This window comes from Natrix helvetica (assembly GCF_964273705.1).
Source record: "Natrix helvetica genome assembly, chromosome: 1".
Taxonomy (NCBI): Eukaryota; Metazoa; Chordata; class Lepidosauria; order Squamata; family Natricidae; genus Natrix; species Natrix helvetica.
The window spans coordinates 29,129,860-29,149,910 of record NC_138548.1 but is presented as its reverse complement, the minus strand read 5'-3'; the positions used below and the strand labels follow the sequence as shown (position 1 = coordinate 29,149,910).

The window sequence follows — 20,051 nt, the reverse complement described above, 5'->3', positions numbered from 1 at the left end:
TGTCTTTTATTTTTAATGTGATATAATAAGCTTAAAGCAGGAAAGCAGGGTGGGTGGGTGGGGAAACTAAGGTAGCCTTGAAAAAAAAAACCTTTGAACAAGAGCTCTTCCTATCCAGGATCTCCCTTTTGACAATAAATTGATTGGACTGTTTTAAGATAAAATAACAGGATAGGATGCTGACCCAGTTTGGGTATGCAAACTGGGTATGCAAACTGGGTTAGTTAGCTTCTGACGAACAAGGATGTTAGCCTCTGCTTGTATTGAATACAAATTGCCATTTTGTCCTATCCAAACCATTGAAGGAAGTATTTGTAAAAGAAAAAGACAGGCGTTCAAGTACGCAGAACTAATCTGTCTGGCTAGACTGTTACTTTTATTTGCAATAATTGTATGACAAGCTCATTTGTACATGCTCAGGAGAAAATGTTACTCAAATTGCAGGCATTGAGAACAGGCATTTAAAGAAGTTCTGGGACAAATCAGACTCATCTGTCGTTCTGATCTGGGGATGATGCTGAATGTTTCGACTTACAGGTGAGTGACATATGCTTGGAATTCAAGGATGTGAATATCAGATTTAGGAAGATCCGAGCACCACACAGTGATGTAGCTGGAGAGCAACATTCACTGTACCTAACCCAGAAAGATATCTTGTAAGGCATAGAAGGCATATTCCTTCTGAAAACGTCAGCATGTTTTTCCACAGTGTGGAAAGATCTAGAAAATAAAACAAGCCTGTATTTCCAGAGTTGTGTTGTTCACCTGAGTAAAATATTCTGTGTAATTTTGAGGGCTTCATCTTAAGAAATCTTATGGAAATCCAGTACCTCGTTATTTGCCGACATAATCCACATCATGAAATTATTGGTCACTGGATATGGTCAACAAATCTAAAAAAGAGAAGATAAGTTCAAAGAAAGCAAATGGATCTTTTATGATCTTCCTTGGAACACTTGGGTGAACAACACAATAAATAGGAAATAATGGGGGATCACCTCTAAAATGTTTTAAGTAATTAAATGCTTTTGCATGCATGCAAACCATCATTCCCCCACCACCACTGATCTCCAGATTTGCTATACCAGAAGCTGATCTCAAAATAAGTTGATACTGAGGAAGTGCCACTGATTCAGAAAAAAGCTGAGATCAACTTTCCAGAAGGTAATCTCTCTTCACCCTCAAAAAGTTATATTTGTGGCAGGTGTCTGATGGGCAGATCCTACTTCAATTCCTGTTCCTTGGAAAATTGCTGGCGCACACTTCAACCATGACCTGGATGAGTGAGAATCTCTACAGACCTTTAGCTATACAATTTGGGATGAACATCCTTTGAATGGTCTGGGAGTAGGAATGGATTTCCAGAGAAAAAATTGTAGAATACAGGAACCAGGAGCAATACTCAGGTGACCCCGAAGACACAGATAAATCTCCAAGTGCTTCCACAACCTCCTAAAAGGATGCAAATAATCAACTGCAAGGAATATAAATCCTTCCGTTCCCCACTATCCTGTCAGAGCTGAAGAAGCTTCTTGGATGAGAAGCGAAACGTCTTCAAAAGAAAAAGCAAGAAAGTCCAGTTGCCTCCTGAAAAAAGCACCTTTGGGACAAGTATGACCTGGATGACTGAAAACCTCTACAGACCCACACTCCAATGTCAAAATTGTAGAAAAGCCCCGTTAATCTACAATAGGCCCAAATCATTCTTTCCAATTAATAACAGCTATTCACAAGCATGACCTTTCGTGAGCTGCAGTTCATTTCGTCAGATGCATGCAACAGCTAAATGATACAGGATTTAAAGTGGGATGAGTGGGGGCGGGAGTGAGGAGAGACAGATTGAGACAAAATGAAGTTTACCCAGCTTTTGCAGTATCAAGACATGCTGGTTAGGTAAGAAGTCATCCACAGCAAAAGGGTCTCACCTTTCCTATCTAAAATCTGGAGTTATGGGAGTGTACTCCTCACCCAAGCATAAAAGTGGGGAAAGTAACAATGAAAAGTAAAAATAAAATGAATTGCCCAGATAAATTATAAATTCTGGAAAAAAGTACATGCTTTCAAGAAATTAACACACCTATTTCATGTACTCATAAATGTCGATGATACAATTAGAACCTCTTCTTAAAAACTTCCAGTGTTGGGGCATTCACAACTTCTGGAGGCAAGCTGTTCCACTGATTAATTGTTGACTGGGTGTTTTAATTGTTTTTAATTGCTTTTTTGCTGTTTTAATTAATTGATTATTTATTTATTGTGTGTGTATAATGCTTTTTGTATATCTCCTCCTTGTCATTGTCATCATTTGTTATGTAGTAAATTGTACGCCGCCCCGAGTCCCTTGGTGGAGAGGGTGCGGCATATAAAAATGATTAATAAATAAATAAATAAAATAAATTCTGTCAGGACATTTCTCCTCGATTCTAAGTTGCTTCTCTCCTTGATTAGTTTCCACCCCTTGCTTCTTGTTCTGCCCTCAGGTGCTTTGGAGAATAGTTTGACTCCCTCTTCTTTGTGGCAACTCGTGAGATATTGGAACACTGCTATAATGTCTCCCCTAGTCCTTCTTTTCATTAAACTAGATATATCCAATCGCAGAAACCATTTTATATGTTTTATCCTTGAGTCCCCTAATCATCTTTGTTGCTCTTCTCTTTTAATTAATTTAATAAAATATTTAAAAAATCAATTTTTATATTTTTAAAGAGCTGGATTTTTAATTTAATCCAACCCCAAGGAACAACCTTTAATCATCCATCCAGGACTGGTATAAACTCATTCCTAATAAAACGTATTGAAGAATCTGGGCAAACACAGGACAAGCCCTTTCCCTGGGGTTGGCAAAACGATTCCAAGTTGTAACGGAGCCAGCTAATTCCTAACGGTGGGATCTGCAAGTGGTACAAACGGCCACAAATGCAGACGGACGTGACAGAAACCGACGTTCACCCGGGAGTAACTCCCGGCAAAAAAACCGCTCTGCTTTCCATGCATCCTCCCGCTACGTTGCTATCCCGCGAAAGAAACGGAAACAGAGCGCTGGACGCCACCTCCCTTATTACTTACGGGTGAAACCCACTTCCCGGGGATGCGAAAAGCAAACATCCCGGCGTCGGGAAAGAAGGAGCCACGTTGCAGTCCCGCCCCCGTCCAGAAGTAGTCGCTGCGGCGCGGAACTCCGGTCTGCGAAGGCGGCTGCTTCTCTCCGGTGTGCGCTTGCGCAGTGACGTCGAAAGCGTCTGTCGCTCCCCCTCCGGGGCCTCTGCGGCCACCCTGAATGATCCGGCCCAGAAACTTCCGCGCACCTCGCCGTCGGGCCGGCCTCCCTTAGTGTCAATCGCCGCCGCCGCCATGGCGTTCACATTCGCTGCTTTCTGCTACATGCTGGCGCTGCTCCTCACCGCCGCGCTTATCTTCTTCGCTATATGGCATGTGAGTGCAGGAGAAGCGCCCTGGCGTTCCCTGGAAATCTGGGGCGGTGGTCCTAAAGGGAGAGGGGGGGCTAAGGGAGGGCTTGGATGTGGGCAAGGCGGGGGGCTGCCTGGAGGTGAAGAGGGGAAGCCAAGGAAGCCCCCCCCCACTTCGATGGCTTGGTTTCTTCCGGAGGGTCGAGCCCCGATGCTGGAGGGGCGGGCATTGAAAAGCTGGCGACCGTGGCGCCACGACGGAGGAGAGTCAGGGCGAGGGAAGGGAGGGATCTCATCTGACCAGGCGGGAGACTGGTACATCTGACCAGATGCATCTCATCTGACCAGGCGGGACAGGCCGGGAGGGTTTGGGGGAACGTGGGAACCTGGGGCCATGTGCGCAGCGGGCAGGGAAAGGTCGCCCTGCTAGTTTTCTGCAATTATAAGGCGTGCCCGAAATGTAAGTCTTGGGTGTAAGAGGAGTGTCATCCCTGCCATCCTTTTTTGTGAAACGGGGGAAAAGCTGCCTCTGGAAGCTCAAGTTATCAAAGGAGAAAAAGAGGAAAGCATGCTAGAAAGATACAGGGAGTCCTCAACCTACCACCGTAATGCAGCCCCGAATTTAGGTTGTTAAGTGAGAAATTTGTTAAGTGAGTTTGCTCCGTTTTATGACTTTCCTCGCCACGTGTGAAATAGGAATAGAATAACTTTATTGTCACTTTGAAGGCACTCTAGAAAGAGTGCAGAGAAGAGCAACAAAGGGACATATAAAGAACGGTTGCTGGAATTGGGTATGTCTAGTTTAATGAAAAGAAGGACTAGGGGAGACATGATAGCAGGCTTCCAATACAGTTTAGTTCAGGTGTATACATGTACCTGGCAAGAAAAAAAAATACTGCGAGTTTACCAGACAGATGGGATAGGAATAAAGCTGTTACATAATCTAGTAGTCCTGCTAGAAATACTTACGTTGTTAAGTGAATCACTGCAGTTCTTCAATTAGCAACAAGGTTGTTAAGTGAATCTGGTTTCCCCGTTGTCTTTGCTTATCAGAAGGGCGCAAAAGGGGATACCATGATTTGGGGATGCTGCAACCGTCATAAATCTGGGTCAGTTGTCAAGCATCTGAATGTAAATCACATTCAGGCGCAAAAGGGGATACCATGATTTGGGGATCCTGCAACGGTCATAAGTGTGAAAAATGGTCATCGTTACTTTTTTCAGTGCCATTGTAACTTTGAACGGTCACTAAGTGAACTGTTGTCAAGGACCACCTGTATTACAGAGCCTGGTGAAAGGGAATAGGGACAAATACTTCTTTTTTTGTAGTGCTTTTAACCCTTCAAGTAAGTTAAATGGGTATTTAAGGATTGTTCTTATAGTCTTAAAAAAGATGCCGTATATAGAAAAGGTTAAAAATAGGACAATTAAAACTCAAAAATAAATTATTTCCTGAACCCATAATTATTTAGTACAGGTAATTAGAATTTTATAGCACAGTATACAGGTAGTCCTCAACTTCTGACCACAATTGAGCCCAAAGCTTCTGTTGCTGAGACATTTGTTAAAACAATTTTGCCCCATTTTACAACCTTTTTTGTTACAATTGTTAAGGGAATCACTGCAGTTGATAAACGAATAACACTGTGGGCTTCTCCGTTGACTTTGCTGGTCAGAAGGTTGCAAGGAGTGATCACATGACCTATGGAGGCTTCAAAGGTTATAAGCATGAATCAGTTGGCAGGCATCTGAGTTTTGAACCTCATGGGGAGGCTGCAAAAGAAACTGGAAAAATGGTCATAAGTCACCTTTTTTTCCAGTGCCGTTGTAACTTCGAACGGTCACTAAATGAACGGGTTGTAAGCCGAGGACTACCTGTATAGTGTATCAGTCCTGTTTGGAGGTCTTCAAGAGATATCCAGAAGAATCAAGCATGTGAAAAGCTGCGCACGGCTTTTAAAAGATGCGTTGCTGTAAGGAACCACAATCATCCCTACAAACCAAATCAAATAGGGCAGCTGTTGGTACTTCAGTTCTGTTGGATCAGCCAAAGGCTTACCACGCGTGCATGCCAACTTCTTTTGTAAAATGGAATGATCAGTTGATGGGGCTCAATTCCACCTCAATGCTTTGTCAAAGTGGAATGATGTACCTTGTTATGACAGGGTTGAACTATCCCATTGAAGTAGATCACTGTCATTCTGCACACTCCTGGAGGCTCCTGTATGCTTTCTGTATATTGCCACCAATAACCAGGCTGTTATACTCTGATGCCAGTTGCCAAGGAGGAGAACTGTTAATTCACGGTGGTGTTTATAGGAAGCAAGACATTGAACTCAGGTGGAGTTTTAGTTTGGGACATCTTTATTTTTTAATGAATATGTTTGAAGAACTGGAATTTGACTGATGTGTAAGAATAAAGAGGAAAATATGAAAAGAGCAATAACTTGGGGAGGGGGTAAGAGACGTCATGGGATTTGACCAGGGACTGTCAAAGCTTGTTGTGAAATAAAAGGGGCTAGAATTGTAGGAGAAGGGAATCTTGGGAGAGATAAGCTTTGATGGGGCAGACTTATCTATGAGGGGAGTGGGCGGGTACATTATGCTGTACAGAATTGTAACATGCTATCTTAATAGTCTTGGGATAAAATGTATGTGTACTTTCGTGTGAATGTGTATTAAGGCTTTCTAGCTTAATGCGTAGGTAAAAGGTCAAAAAATCTCAAACCTTCTCTTCTACAAGCCCTCTTAAACTACATAGTGTGCCCCCCCCTTCTTGCCTTCATGTAGCTACCATGTAATTACTGCTGCAACCACATATTTTTCAGGGAATGTCTTTATCTACTGATCTCCCCACAACCTTAATGTCTGAGAGAGGGATCTGACAACCTGTGTGTCCTATTGGCAAATAAAGGACAAAAAAAAATTCTATAGTGTCATCTTGTTGGCCTGTAACTGGAGACAGGCATGTGGTTAGGAAAATTAGCCCTCGGAAGTGAAATCAGAATGAAATTTCCCAAGGTATAAACAAAATTGATTATTTATTTCATTTATTTATCAGACTTCTACCGTATGCCATCTATCTTGCCCAAAGGTGATTCTAGGTGGCTTAAATAAAGTTAACATTATTTAAAAAATGACAAATAAACATTCCTTTTTGATTTTAAATAAAATGCACAAAACAATCAGTGGAGGCAAAAATATAGATTTGTGAAAATCATAGAGAGCATCTCAAGAGAGTCTCCAATAGGAAAAAATATACTAGCAGACTATGAGATGTATTGGTCGGTTACCTAAGAGACACAATAACTGGGCTTGCACAAGGAAACTATGCACTGTCAGAGATTATAAAGCCCTGAGTCCTTTGGGAGAAGGGCGGCATATAAATCCAATAAATCCAATCCAAATCCAAATCCTAAAACACATTCCAAAATAAAACTAATCTGATACAATATTTCTAGCTCACACCTGTTACCTAACTTTTAGTAATTAACTGATCGATGTAGCAAACATTTTCTGGTTGCTTCCTTGGATTTTTCAGATTTTAATAGAATCCAGTCTTTAATCAGAGACTCTGGAGCAGCCTTTCTTAGCTCCTCTTCTTAGCTTCCATATGTTGCTTCTCTATTAGATTTTTAAATAGCAACCCCTTTTTTCTCTGGAGAAGGGTAGAGGGCCAGGGGGACTCCCCTTTATGCATGTGCTAAGGTAAACATCCTTACCTTGGAGAATCCTGTCTGACACCAAGAGATGCGCACTGGGGAAGACTGCAGCCGACACTCTGGAAGACAAATTGGCCTCAGCACTGATCCATGCTATAAAATAGATAGCATGGGCATTTTAATTGGATTATCAGATCATATCTACATTGTATTCTCTCCCCCCCCCCACTTTATCCTAAAATTACATAAATAAGTAAAACCAAATTTATTTTCTAGTCTGAATGGCATACAATAAAAATAACAAATAAAAATTCCCAGTAAGATGGCATCACCTGATAAAAGTAAAAAAAATCCTCAAAACCAAAAAAGAACAAGTCTTGATAATACAGTCAAAAAGAAGCAATCCTTATCCAGGCCCTGGGGAAAGAGACAATCTTTAAAGCCTCTAGTTGGGGCAACCTAATCTCTGGATAGATATTCCAGAGGATAGTTTGTACACTAGGGTAGGGACATTTCCTGGGACCCAATAAATGGCTTTTTTTCACAGATGTGACCTTCTCTGAAGAAGCATACAAAGTGGACAACAGTTTGAATTGCACCTAGAAGTCTATCAGTAATGAGCACAGCTCTGGTCCATGCCTGCCTATGCAGGTGCCTTCTGGACCGGTTGCAGCTTCTGAGTGGTGTTCAAGGGCAATCCCATGTAGAGTATATGACAGTAGTCAAATGTGAGATGGTTAAGGTAGAAGTGATTGTGAAAAAAAAATCTTGGTCAAGGTAAGGGTGAAATTGGTACAGTGGACAAATGGATGAAGGCCCTCCTGGTTATACCTGTCACCCCTTGAGCAGGAGCTGAGGATCCAGGAGGATTCTTAAATTGTGCACCAGTTCTATCTGGAGAGGTGCAACCCTATCAGAAAATCCCGGATACTTCAAGAGCAAAAAACACTCCGCCATTCCATTTTGCTATGGTTGACCTGTTCTTTCTCATCCATATCTTCACAGCATCTAGGCACTGGGACATCATTTTGATGACATTGTTTGGGTTGGTCTGGTATCAATATGTACAACTGAGTATCTTCAGTGTATTGATGGTATTAGGTTCTATATTGGCAGATGATCACACCCAGCAGTTTCATGTAGATACCGTAGATGAAAAGCGGGAGGATTGAGCTCCAAAATCCCCAGAGATAAGGAGTCAAAGGATCGCCCACCAGCACCAAGTGGAACCCTCCAGAGATAAAAGAGAACCACTGTAACACTATGTTTCCTAATACCTGTAGCCACCCTAGTTGGATATGATGATTGATTATATTAAAAGCCATTGAGTGATTTAAAAGTTTCAAGTTCATACACTATCCATCCCGCCTCCACAAGTTCAGCCAGTGCTGTCTCAGCTTGAAACCACACTAGAAAGAATCCAGATAATCCTGTGGGTCTCTGAAACTCTAGCCTGACCACTTTCTCAGCAAGAGAAAGAGAAGGTTGGAGGTTAGATAAAGGTATTCAGAATTGTTATGTCCAATAATGGCTTGGATAACAGATGGTTTTTCGCCACCTTTTTCATGGAATAGCACCACACACCATCTCCCAAGAATTTTTAAATCATTCTAGAGATGCACGGATTTGATACCAGGTTGTTGGATTACCAGAACTCAAGATTCTGTCCACTTCTTCAGGAGTGACAAGGTGAAACACCTCCCAGATAATAGGCCCAGATAAAGCAATGTTCATACAATTTGAATATTCAAGGCTCAGTGGGAGGCTTGGCTGTTGCTACTGTGTAGGGGATTTGAGTGAATACTTAAAAGTGTGCTTTAAAGAGCTTAGTTATTATTATTTGAAGCTAACTGGATGAGTCAGTTCCTTAGGAGATTCCCTCAGAATTTGAATTTGGAAGTTGGGCTGGTCTAAATGCCTGACTTTAGAATGGTAAGAGTTCTTATACTGTTACTTAATCATTTTAATTTTATTTTAGATTATAGCTTTTGATGAGCTGAAGACTGACTACAAGAATCCCATAGACCAGTGTAATACACTAAATCCTGTAAGTTTATATGAGACAGAACTTTCTTCATGAATTCCTAGTTAGTTATGTTTTTTGGTAAATGTATGATAATTTAACATAGATAACTATTTAACATGCATGTGATTTGATTCTACGATATCTAGCAGATTTAAGATTTCTAGGTAGAATTATGTCCCTGTACTCTTTCACACTTACCCTCACTCCCCATTCTTGAAATTCTGACTTATTTATCTGCTGATGAACTTGTCAGTGGTCACACTAACATTCTTTCAATCTGCTTTTTACGTTTTCGGCACAAAGACAGTTGAAAAGGTTAAAAAGATTAAAAGAGTCAAAATTGCATTCAAGGTGTGTACTGCTTTTTAGTTTAATGTCTTAATCCCATAGTCTTTTTGCTTTCCATTTATTAGGATCATGTCTACGGTCTATGTTGACTCTTGTTTTGGTCCATGTGCCTGTTCATTTGCTTGTTTTTTGTCTATTCAGGGATTGAAATAATTCTTTGAATTTTGCACTTGCTTAATAAGAGATGGGGAAAACTGTTTCATGCTTAAATTCTTCTATGAGAAATCAGTTACTGACAGGACTTAACGTAACAATTCAATAAATTCATGTTTATTTAAATGGAAGAAATGCCATATTTGTGCCTTAATCAGAATTTGCAAATTGAATTCAAATCATGAATGATGGTTAGGTTAGGATCCTGATTACAGCTGAGGCACATTGGGGGGAATTCATCTTGGAATTAGGGAGAAGGAATATTCTGGCTTCTTGATTTACTTTGGATTATTTGCATGGAAATAGCTAGGGAATAGTGTTATAGTAATGTAATAATAAAAATAGTACTTTCCCCTTATTGCCCACCTTGATCTTAGGTAAAGGTAAAGATTCCCCCGCACATGTGTGCTAGTCGTTTCTGGCTCTAGGGGGCAGTGCTCATCTCCGTTTCAAAGCCGAAGAGCCAACGCTATCCGAAGACGTCTCCATGGTCATATGGCCGGCATGACTAAACACCGAAGGTGTTTTTCTACTTGCATTTTTAATGTGCTTTCGAACTGCTAGGTTAACAGAAGCTGGGACAAGTAACGGGAGCTCACTCTGTTACACGGCACTAGGGATTTGAACCGCTGAACTGCTGACCATCTGATCGACAAGCTCAGCATCTTAGCCACTGAGCCACTGTGTCCCTTACTTTGATCTTAGGGATGCTTTTTGCAGCTTCTTCCATGGGTGTGTTTAATACCCACCAATTCTGTTTTTCCATGTTGTGACAAGTAGCTGATCTTAGTGAGTTATATGCCCATTTCCAAAACATTTAAAGTAGTACTAATAGGTGGTAGTAGTTGTCTGACTTTGTGTGGACCTGGAAGTTAAGGTAGATCTGGAATGATTAAGGAGATCTCCAAGGAAACCAGGGCTATAGACTGAATCTGGGCAGTTGGCGGAGCATTCCAAAAGTGAGTGGCAACCACTTATGTATTGTTGCCAAGACAATTGTATGCCCACATCTATGAAATCACCCGGAATCAAAATTGACTTGAAGAAGACCTTACTGTAGTGTTGAATACTCTGCAACCCCTGGGCTTTTTAGAAGGCAGATCCAAACTCTCCACTGTCTGTGTGATTGGTAAGAAGTTACTCTAATGTCCTGCTTTTACCTGTTTAGAAAATACCTACCATTCTTTGTTCACATTTATGCCAGTATTTATTTAGTCCTTAGAGGGACCAGACCAGCATTTTCCAGTTTCGTATGCCTTATTCCCACATTTACTTTAAAATGTTTCTCTTCTGCTTGTTGACAACCTGTAACAATCTACAGTATACGTGAAAGGTTTGGAAAAGGCTATGTCCTTTCATATATTTTTTGACACGGACTGACTAGATAGCACTCCTCTAAAAAAATTAAATCTGATATCCCCTGCTGAAGTTGAGTCACAGGAGCTGGGGCATTAATGCTAAATACAATCTGGTGAATGAGAAAAAAAATATTGCGAGGTAGAATGACTGCTAAAACATGTCTTCTAATGCAGGAAGAAATAACATAGATAGAAGCTGTGCATGGAACAGTTTACCCTACTTGGTTCATCTCTCATTTGTCATGTGAGTGAGAGAGACTTTCACTACATCCGTGCATCCCCTTATCAGACTGTTAAGAAAAAAAGATATTACCATATGCATGTTATGCTTCTCTGGGCTTTTCTGTTTAATGCAGAGAGAAATTTGCTGAGAAATTTTGCATATTGTTTAATTGTGTGCCATAAATGGATCTTTGTATGGAAATTTAGTGTCTTGAAATAATCATAAAAATAAGAAATGTCTAGCAAGGTAGCAGGAATCTTAGCATTACAATGTAGTTTTTGATACTTTATGACTGAATTGCTAAATTTGTTTATTGTTTAAATCAGTGGTAGTCAACCTGGTCCCTACCGCCCACTAGTGGGCGTTCCAGCTTTCATGGTGGGCGGTACGCGTTTTGTCCGATACTGAAGCACTTTCCTTTTTAAAATTTAATTGACTTCCCTACTTTATAAATCACCATTACTGTGGAACCGGTGGGCGGTTAGAAAATGTTACTACTAACAGAGATACAAAAGTGGGCGTTAGGTATAAAAAGGTTGACTACCCCTGGTTTAAATGAATGAATTTTTATTTTACTTACTAGTCTTACATGCCCTGGATGGTCTCATAAACATCTGTCATAGACCTGGTTTACCTATTCATGGAATGGCTAATCACAGAACACCCAGGTGTTCTCTGTTCCTCTGCTTTCCTTGTTCTTGTTTCTAGGCAGCTGGAAACATTTTTCACACAAAGCACTGGCCTGGTTTTCTTCTATTTTCTAAGAATGTTAGAAGAGTAGGCTCTCTGTTATCCTTGAAAATCAAGGTATTAGAGGGCTGGTGCTTTCCTTTATAGCAGAGGTCTTCAAACTTGGCAACTTTAAGACTTGTGAACTTCTGGCTGGAGAATTCTGGAAGTTGAAGTCCACAAGTCTTAAAGTTGCCAAGTTTGGGGACCCTTGCTTTATAGCATGCCAATGTCCTGTTGCCTTTTTTAAAAAACAGGGGATTCAAAAAAAAATACAATATTAGAGGAGATAGGGACTTGTAGATCCGTGGGAGGTTTGTTCTCTATAGGCATTGCATAATGTAACCTAGTTCAGCAGAAGTGCAATCTGAATGTATTGAGTCTATGCTGATTAAAGTCTGTGTTTCTTTTACACTAGATTCATTTGCTTCTGCAAATTCAGATAAACCAAGGCACATCAAATCACCAACGGTTTTTGTTGAAGTGAATAGCTGCACATTTTGTTCAGTATAGCTGCCTATAACAGGACCTTGTATAATCCGAATTTGCTATATTAGGTTATTGAAAAGATACCGATTTAAAAAAAAAAGAATATATCAAAAATATACAAACTGGAAATAGGTTTTCTTCAGAACCTAAAATCCAGGAAAGATTGAATATAGATACAGATTTTTTTTCTATTGTATTTGCTCCTGTCTTTACAGTGGAATTGCTGCTGATTATATCCATATATAGTGATTGCAAGAGTTTTGGGCCTAAATTCCACATAGTCTTTCTAACCTGGTGTCTTAACCACTAATCCAAACTGCTCTCTTTTATCTGCCTTCTCACAATTTTATGAGCGTGAGATCTGTTTCTCTTTTGGTGTTCCTCCCTCTACCTCAGGGGTGTCCAAACTTGGGAACTTTAAGACTTGTGGACTTCAACTCCCAGAATTCCCCAGCCAGCCATGCTCAATTCTGGGAGTTGAAGTCCACAAGTCTTAAAGTTCCCAAGTTTGGACACCCCTGCTCTACCTTGTCTTTATTTCTCCCATAAAAAGATAAAGACTGCTTCTAGCATTTTGTGACAAGCCAGACCTATAACTAGCTACCTTGTCCCCAGTAATAAAATTTATACTTTATAATGTCAGATATGTCTACATATTGCAAGAGGTTACTGACCTTTCTTTAAAAAGTGTATAATTCAAACGTCCGCATATTTTAATGGTGAGATAGCGCAGTAAGATTACGGAAACAGTTTTCGTCTAGGCAGCTAAGGTTCTACTTGCAATTAATTAGAGATAACATAGGCAGCTTTCAAAGATTTTTAAATGTCATCGGCTAATGTAATATGGAGACTGCTAGAAATTATGTAGCATAAATCTAACCTCTCCAGGATAAAAGTTGGAAATTGGAAGGTCTATGTGATAATACGATTAGTTTAATGTTTATACTGCAAATTCTGTAAGCGATATTAACAATTTTATTCAGTTCCTCTAAATATGTGTAACACAAGTCAGTTACTATGACACAATAGATTGACATTTTGTCCACGGGCTTATCTTGTCTAATGGGCTTCTTTTACTTCATTCCCTTATTGTTCCTATAAATAATGATGTCCTTATTTTAAGTGCACAAAAGTCAAAAAGAAGGTGATCTAACTACCTGTCTTCTTTTGCAGCTTGTACTTCCAGAGTATCTCATCCATGCATTCTTCTGTGTCATGTTTTTGTGTGCAACAGAATGGCTTACACTGAGTCTTAATATGCCATTACTGGCTTACCACATTTGGAGGTAATTTTGAACATAAGTTTGGTAAAGCTTTACTTGTAGAGCTTTTACTTTTGTTTTTCATGTACTGCATTCTGTAAGAATTGTTCTGCAGGGATTTTCCTGTCCCTTAAATTCTGCTCTCCAACATGACTTGATATTCAATTATTTCCCCCATCCTTTACTTTTGGAAGATCCTGAGAGAAACAAGAGAAAGATAACAGTGTGTTGCATTCTTCTGCTATATCATCATCAGAGATCAGCTGTGATTTTGTTGTCATCGCTCATAGTTAATATAGTTGCTTTGTGCTTTAACTCCCAAAGAAACTGATACAAAACTTCATGTTTATATTTCCATTCAGCAACATGAAAAAGAGAGGGATCAGGTCAGCACATTCAGAGGGATATTACCCTTCTGCCAGATATTATAAGATACTATCTCTTTTTACTCTTAGAAATCACCCCTTTCACATTCTTGCTTATCTCGGCTGCAGAGACCATAGGATGATCATAAAGGATGCTTCACTTAGATTTGAGATTTCATGTGTTTCATGAAACTTGTCATTGTTTGAGGTTGGCCCTTTGCTCAGTACATTTTGATGTCAGAAACTGAATGTTGGCAGATCAACTGAACAGAGATTTTCCATTTTAATAGTGTACTGTATTTTTCGGAGTATAAGACGCACCGTTTTTCCTGAAAAAAGAGGGTGAAAATCTGGGTGTGTCTTATACACTGAATACAGCATTTTTGGCCTCCTGAAACCCTGCCTCCTTTGCAAAAATGGCCATGCATAGCCTTTACGAGGCTTCCAGAGTTCTCCCGGGGGCTGGGGAGGGCAAAAATTAGCGAAAAACGGGCTGTTTTTTGCTCATTTGCCCACTCGCAAGCCCTCAAGAGCACTCTATAAGCCTCCTAAAGGCTATGCCCTTTTTTTTGACAGAAAATGGGCCCATTTTTGTGAAAAATCATCTGTTTTTTCTCATTTTGGGGGGGTCCCACCCCCCCAGGAGCACTGTACAAGCCTCCTAAGGGCTATTCATGCCCCCCCCTTTTTTGGCAAAGAACGAGCCCGTTTTTGGGAGGTCTGCAGAGTGCAAAACCTTTTTTTTAAAATTTGCCTCTTCAAAATCTTGGTGCGTCTTATACTCTAGTAAATATGGTATATTTCATCGAGAGCCAATTTGGTGTAGTGGTTTAGGCACCAGGTTATAAACTGGGAAACTGGGAGAGCTAGTTACACCTTAGGCATGAAACCAGATAGGTGACCTTGGGGCAGTTCAGCCTAGGAAGCAGGCAATGGCAAACCATTTCTGAAATCTTGCCAAGAGAACTGCTGTCCATGTGGTCACCAAGAGTCAATGATGACTTGAAGGACCCCCCCCCCCCCCCAATTAATGCTGAGTTAAGGAATTTGGAGTATGTGGAATAAATGGCAGGATAGAAAGCACTGTGTGATAATGGGTATAGTTTCTTGACAAGCAAGCTCATTTTTCCTGTGGCTTTTCAAAACAACTAATTCACTTTTCCAGGTATATGAGTAGGCCTGTAATGAGTGGACCAGGACTCTATGATCCCACAACCATTATGAATGCGGATATTTTAGCATATTGTCAGAAGGAAGGGTGGTGCAAACTAGCGTTTTATCTTCTATCCTTTTTTTACTACCTATATGGGTAAGTCATCTGTTTTTAATAAAATAATGTCTTTCTGATAAATAGTTGAACCCGCAGTGTAAGAAAGCTAAATAAAAATACAAAGATGCTTTTATTGAATTACAGCAATGCCTTTAAAAAAAATGCTATAAATGCCCAGGCACTTAATATTCATTTCCTTAACGCAGGGGAGTCCCAATCTTTTTGATCCCTGGGCATGTTTAATATTATAAGACTAAGTTATGACATTTTATAAAATGGTTCCCATGGTGAGGCTAGACAAGAATTACTTGCATACCATAAAATACATTATATAATCAGTTGCAGTCACCTAGGTTATTTTCCAAGAAAGCTCTATATCACAGGAGTAACAGGGAACTTGCTGGAAATACATTAAGTTTGAGACTAAAGCTTTGTTTTGTTGCATGGTGGCTTCCCTAAATCAGCAGACAGAATGAAAGGGGGAAGGGACCTTGATGAGTGCCTAGCAGCATATGGTTTGATTTATGCCCTGCTCTTAATTCAGAAGCTTAAGGTGGCACACCTAATTGTTTCCTCCCATTTCCCTTTGCACCAGAAATCCTATAACATAGATTGAGAATGGATCCAAGTCTCTGGTTTTAGTCCAATCCCTTAAACTGTATTACCATACTGATTCACTGTGTGTTGATTCAGCAGTAACAGGGATATAGATTCCCTGATTCTTTCGGAATTCCTGATCCTGGAACAAGAGCCTCACCCCTGACTTTTAGAGAACAAAATATTTGTTTACAAGTTGCTTACTAAATTGCTTTATTGAGGAAGGTGCTTTACTTTAGACAAAACCTGTTTTCACTTTCAAAAATAAAAATAAAATGCATAATTATTTTAAATATTAAGGCAATTAAAATTATTTTATAATAAGTTGGGATTTGATGTCAGAATAACATTAAGCGCCAACAAGAGAATTAAATGATGAACATTTGTGTTAATGTAATCTGGAGATGTGCACCCTCTTTAGTATAAAAGATATTTGCTGGGTTGATTTCTATATTATTAAGAATAAATTCTGCAAATAAAGCATTTATGATATGGTGGAAACTAGTAATTAACTGGAGCTTAAATAAGGGCCATGACCAAAAATTTGGAACTGTCCGTACCATTTTAAATGTATCAGCTTGGGAGAGGAAAACATGTCACCTTTTCTTGGCAGACATTTTTAATTGGTGCACTGCAATTATGATCATACTGTTACATAAGTGAGTCTGGTCTGGCTTTAAGTTTCTGTGGTAGGAGGGATACGCCAGTAGAAATCTCTGACCATAACCCTAGTCAGCCCAGTGGTGAAGCTTAAAGGTTAGTTACTAGTTATCCATCTCCAATGAAACAGAACAAACATTTAACAGAAATATATATTATTTTTTTATTCTTCTCTTTCCAACAGCATGATTTATGTTTTGGTGAGCTCCTAAAGAATGACGTACAGCAGTCTTGATTCCAGCAAAGTGCATGCAGAAAAGCCATAAAGCAAAGGATTATCTTTGAAGAAGAAACTGGTGTAAAGATTTAGCTATGGAATCTGATGATCATAGTAATAGTAGAGGAAAAAGGCCTTCCTCTTCTACTGTCTTCTCCCGTCCAAAAGCATCTAGTCTTTAATATTCATGGACAGACTTTTTCATTTGGGATATTTAAAGTGGCAAGAATTACATATAAATTAATGTAACACAACTGCCTCTGGTTTTTGGACAGCTTTATTCCTGCCCTCCATAAGGATCAGTTGTATCTTCAGTAAAAATGTGAAAATTACTGTCCTTAGTGTAAGAGAGGATTACCCCCTTTTGTTTACTGGACTTATTTGGATAATTATTTGTTTACTGGATTTATAGTGGCTTATTTGGATAATGGACTTTCATTCCCCCTGTCAATTGTAGTCAATATTTCTAATACACTGAATGCTTTTCTGTATGTTATCTCTTAGGTAACCCCTGTGTGTCACGTAGATGAATACATAAGTACAACTGCAGGAAGAGTTGTAGTTCTATTTTTACTATTAGGATATTCTCCAGTAATATGCATGGATCATCATTTTCCTATTAACATGAAACACTGAGCTTTAATTTCCCAGGCTAAATGGATGTTAGGAAAAGTGGAGCTCATTATTAACACAAAACATTGAGCTGACTTTTCCTTGCTTTAGTTTTCCAGATTAGATGGATATTAGGAAAAGCATTTTCATTTTTATTTCATATTTAAAAAAACCCTGCAATTGTCTCAAACTGCCATACATCTGAAACCAATTTAATAAAAAATCATTTTGAAAATGCAAAGCGTTATACATGCCCTAGGGTTTGGCAAATTTATTTGCTATGTCACGCAATAAAAATCTCCAAGAGAGATTTAAATATTAACATTTCAGTCAAGCGGTTAGCTGTTGAGCAAGCATGGATACAATTTTGCTGTGGATTGTTTAATACCTGCTGATTTCTGGGAGTTTTACATTGGTAAACTTTGCTATGGTTCTAAAAGAAAATGCTATATGTAAGCAAGAACATGGTCTTTGGAACAAATTATTTAAATTTTCATTCTGAAAGAGATTTCTAGATCATGTACTTTCCAATTTAAATCACTTTGGAAAATGGATAATCTCGGGAGGAAAAAAGATTATTAAACTAGATCAAATTTTATTCACCCTGTTGAAAGCATTTTAATCTATTCATGATGGAACTTCCCTTTCCAGTTTGAAATTAAGGGAGCTACAAGATTACAAGACCTCTTCTTTTCATTTAGGTTCATAAAAATGGATGAAAAAGTAGTGAATATGGAGAACTTTAATTAGAAGCAGTCCATGAAAGTTTCTTAGCGTTTTGAAAAGCTGTGAAGCTGAAAATGAGTTGCGTGCCAAAATGAAGGGAACACACATGTGTCCAGATTCTGTTATGAGAGCTGTACACATTTCTTGTCACCATCTTCAACATCGGAGTATTTAGGTTAGTGCTTGATGTAAAAAATTATGTTCATACGATGCAGCAGTTTCTAGATATGCAGGTTGCTGTGGAAAACCTCTGTAATTATCCACACCACTCCTTTAAATATGCAAGATATCCTTAGTGATATGTTCACATGGAAAAGTATCTGTTTTTGATATTTTCTCTTTTATAGTAGCACTGAGTTTTTACATGAACCTGAATGCTAGCTGCACCATTGTGCTGCCTATTTGGAAGACCTGTAGCATTTTAAGAATAAAAATAATGGATTGTCATGCATATTATGACCTTTGGTATTAGAACTTATATTATAGAATGCATAATGAGTCACATGCTGGATAAGGTCTCTTGCTTATTTCATCTCTTCACCCAAAAATCTGCTTAATATTTTTATTAAGCAATGAATGTGTTTGTTCTTATACATCGGTTTGTCAGTTTATTAAATATGAACGTGTAAAAATGGCAGATCCCCTTTGCAGATGGGGAAAAATGTATACTTTCCAGAGTTTACTCTACAAAAAAGCCCATTTGTAATAGAGCAATTCTATTACTATTCCATTTTCTCTTCCCCTTTTAAAGTATACTTTCTTGATTGTCTTTCCCTTTTTTGTTATATATGAAACCTGCTATTTATTAGTAATATTAGTAATGGTGAGAATGAACATCTTGAGGAAAGGAGTCCTGTTCTGGAAAGCATAGCAAATTCTTCCCTGCCTGATAGCCACCATTTACATCCTAAATGTAAATTATATTTATATTCTTAAGAACCCATAGTCACAGAATGAAAGAGTAATGGTGAGTCTTGCATATGCACTTGCTTACCCAAATAGCTCTTTTTGTATTTGAAATGGGAAATGGACAGAAGAATGGCAAACAGATCAAACTACCAAATTGAATTATGTCTTTGTAGCAATATACACCAGAGTACATCAGCCAAACCAAAGCAAAGATAAAATGATTGTTGAAAAATAAGATACCGGTTTGTTGAATTTATATGTACTTTATCAATATTCTGTGCGTGCTCTTTTATCGACTGGGACATTCAGTGTGTCTTTAAAGACAGATATTCACTACATGGATAAAGGCACCCCAAATCTCAACATTGGAGAACAAGAGTATGTACAACATACTCCATGCCTCAAGTGGACCAACCAATCATATGTGCTAATACTTTTTTTACATCATCTCTATGAATGTAAGCATATGCCAAAGAAGGCATCATGGCAATAAGTGAAGCAAAGCATACCAACTCCTCCCTTACTTGGTCAGTGAGCTTTCATCAGCATCTTGATGAAGGGATCAATACAGAAGCTTCCCATTTGATCACTGCAACAGGTTTTGCTGATGAAGTGATCCAGTTTGCCAAAATCTTGACTTCACCTGAGCAGTCCTTGGTGGCAATTAAGGCCCTGAGTCCTGACCTATTGCGTAGGACTTCTTTGGACCCCTGAATGGGGTGGATTAGGGTGTTGCCTGGGTGGTTCTGTGCCTAGTATCCTGGCAGTTAAAGGGGCCAGGGAGAGACGTAACCTCTTGGGTCTGAGAGATGGTTAGTGCTTTTTTGCAGAGGGCAGGTTACCAATCTTGAAGGAATCTGTGGTGTGCTCCCTTCTGAAACGGCCATCCTTGGATCCAATTATTTGGTATCCAATTTTCCACTTTGGGCGAAGGTTGATCAAAACTTCCTAGAAGTGGATTATTTATACCCTTTTCAAGTCAGGGATAAGCCCCCATCCCCCATAGGACAGATATGGCTTTAATTGCTCTCTTGAATG

The 20,051-nt window shown here is 39.3% G+C and overlaps 1 protein-coding gene across 1 annotated transcript; it reads left to right on the top strand.

Moving 5' to 3' along the window:
• The first annotated feature begins 3,225 nt into the window (after positions 1-3,225).
• Positions 3,226-18,697, top strand: CNIH1 (cornichon family member 1). The gene is made up of 5 exons (XM_081936341.1): positions 3,226-3,432; positions 9,048-9,116; positions 13,569-13,681; positions 15,188-15,331; positions 16,734-18,697. Exons 1-5 carry the CDS (start codon positions 3,352-3,354, stop codon positions 16,759-16,761), a joined length of 435 nt encoding a protein of 144 aa, XP_081792467.1. The 5' UTR covers positions 3,226-3,351; the 3' UTR covers positions 16,762-18,697.
• Positions 18,698-20,051: the final 1,354 nt, after the last annotated feature.

What these genes read in the sequence shown, in the direction of transcription:
- CNIH1 (XM_081936341.1), top strand. Translation starts at nt 3,352, where the DNA reads ATGGCGTTCACATTCGCTGCTTTCTGCTACATGCTGGCGCTGCTCCTC. An exon ending in AGTGTAATACACTAAATCCT is followed by an intron (nt 9,117 to 13,568) that starts GTAAGTTTATAT and finishes CTTCTTTTGCAG; the next exon opens with CTTGTACTTCCAGAGTATCT. An exon ending in CTGGCTTACCACATTTGGAG is followed by an intron (nt 13,682 to 15,187) that starts GTAATTTTGAAC and finishes TCACTTTTCCAG; the next exon opens with GTATATGAGTAGGCCTGTAA.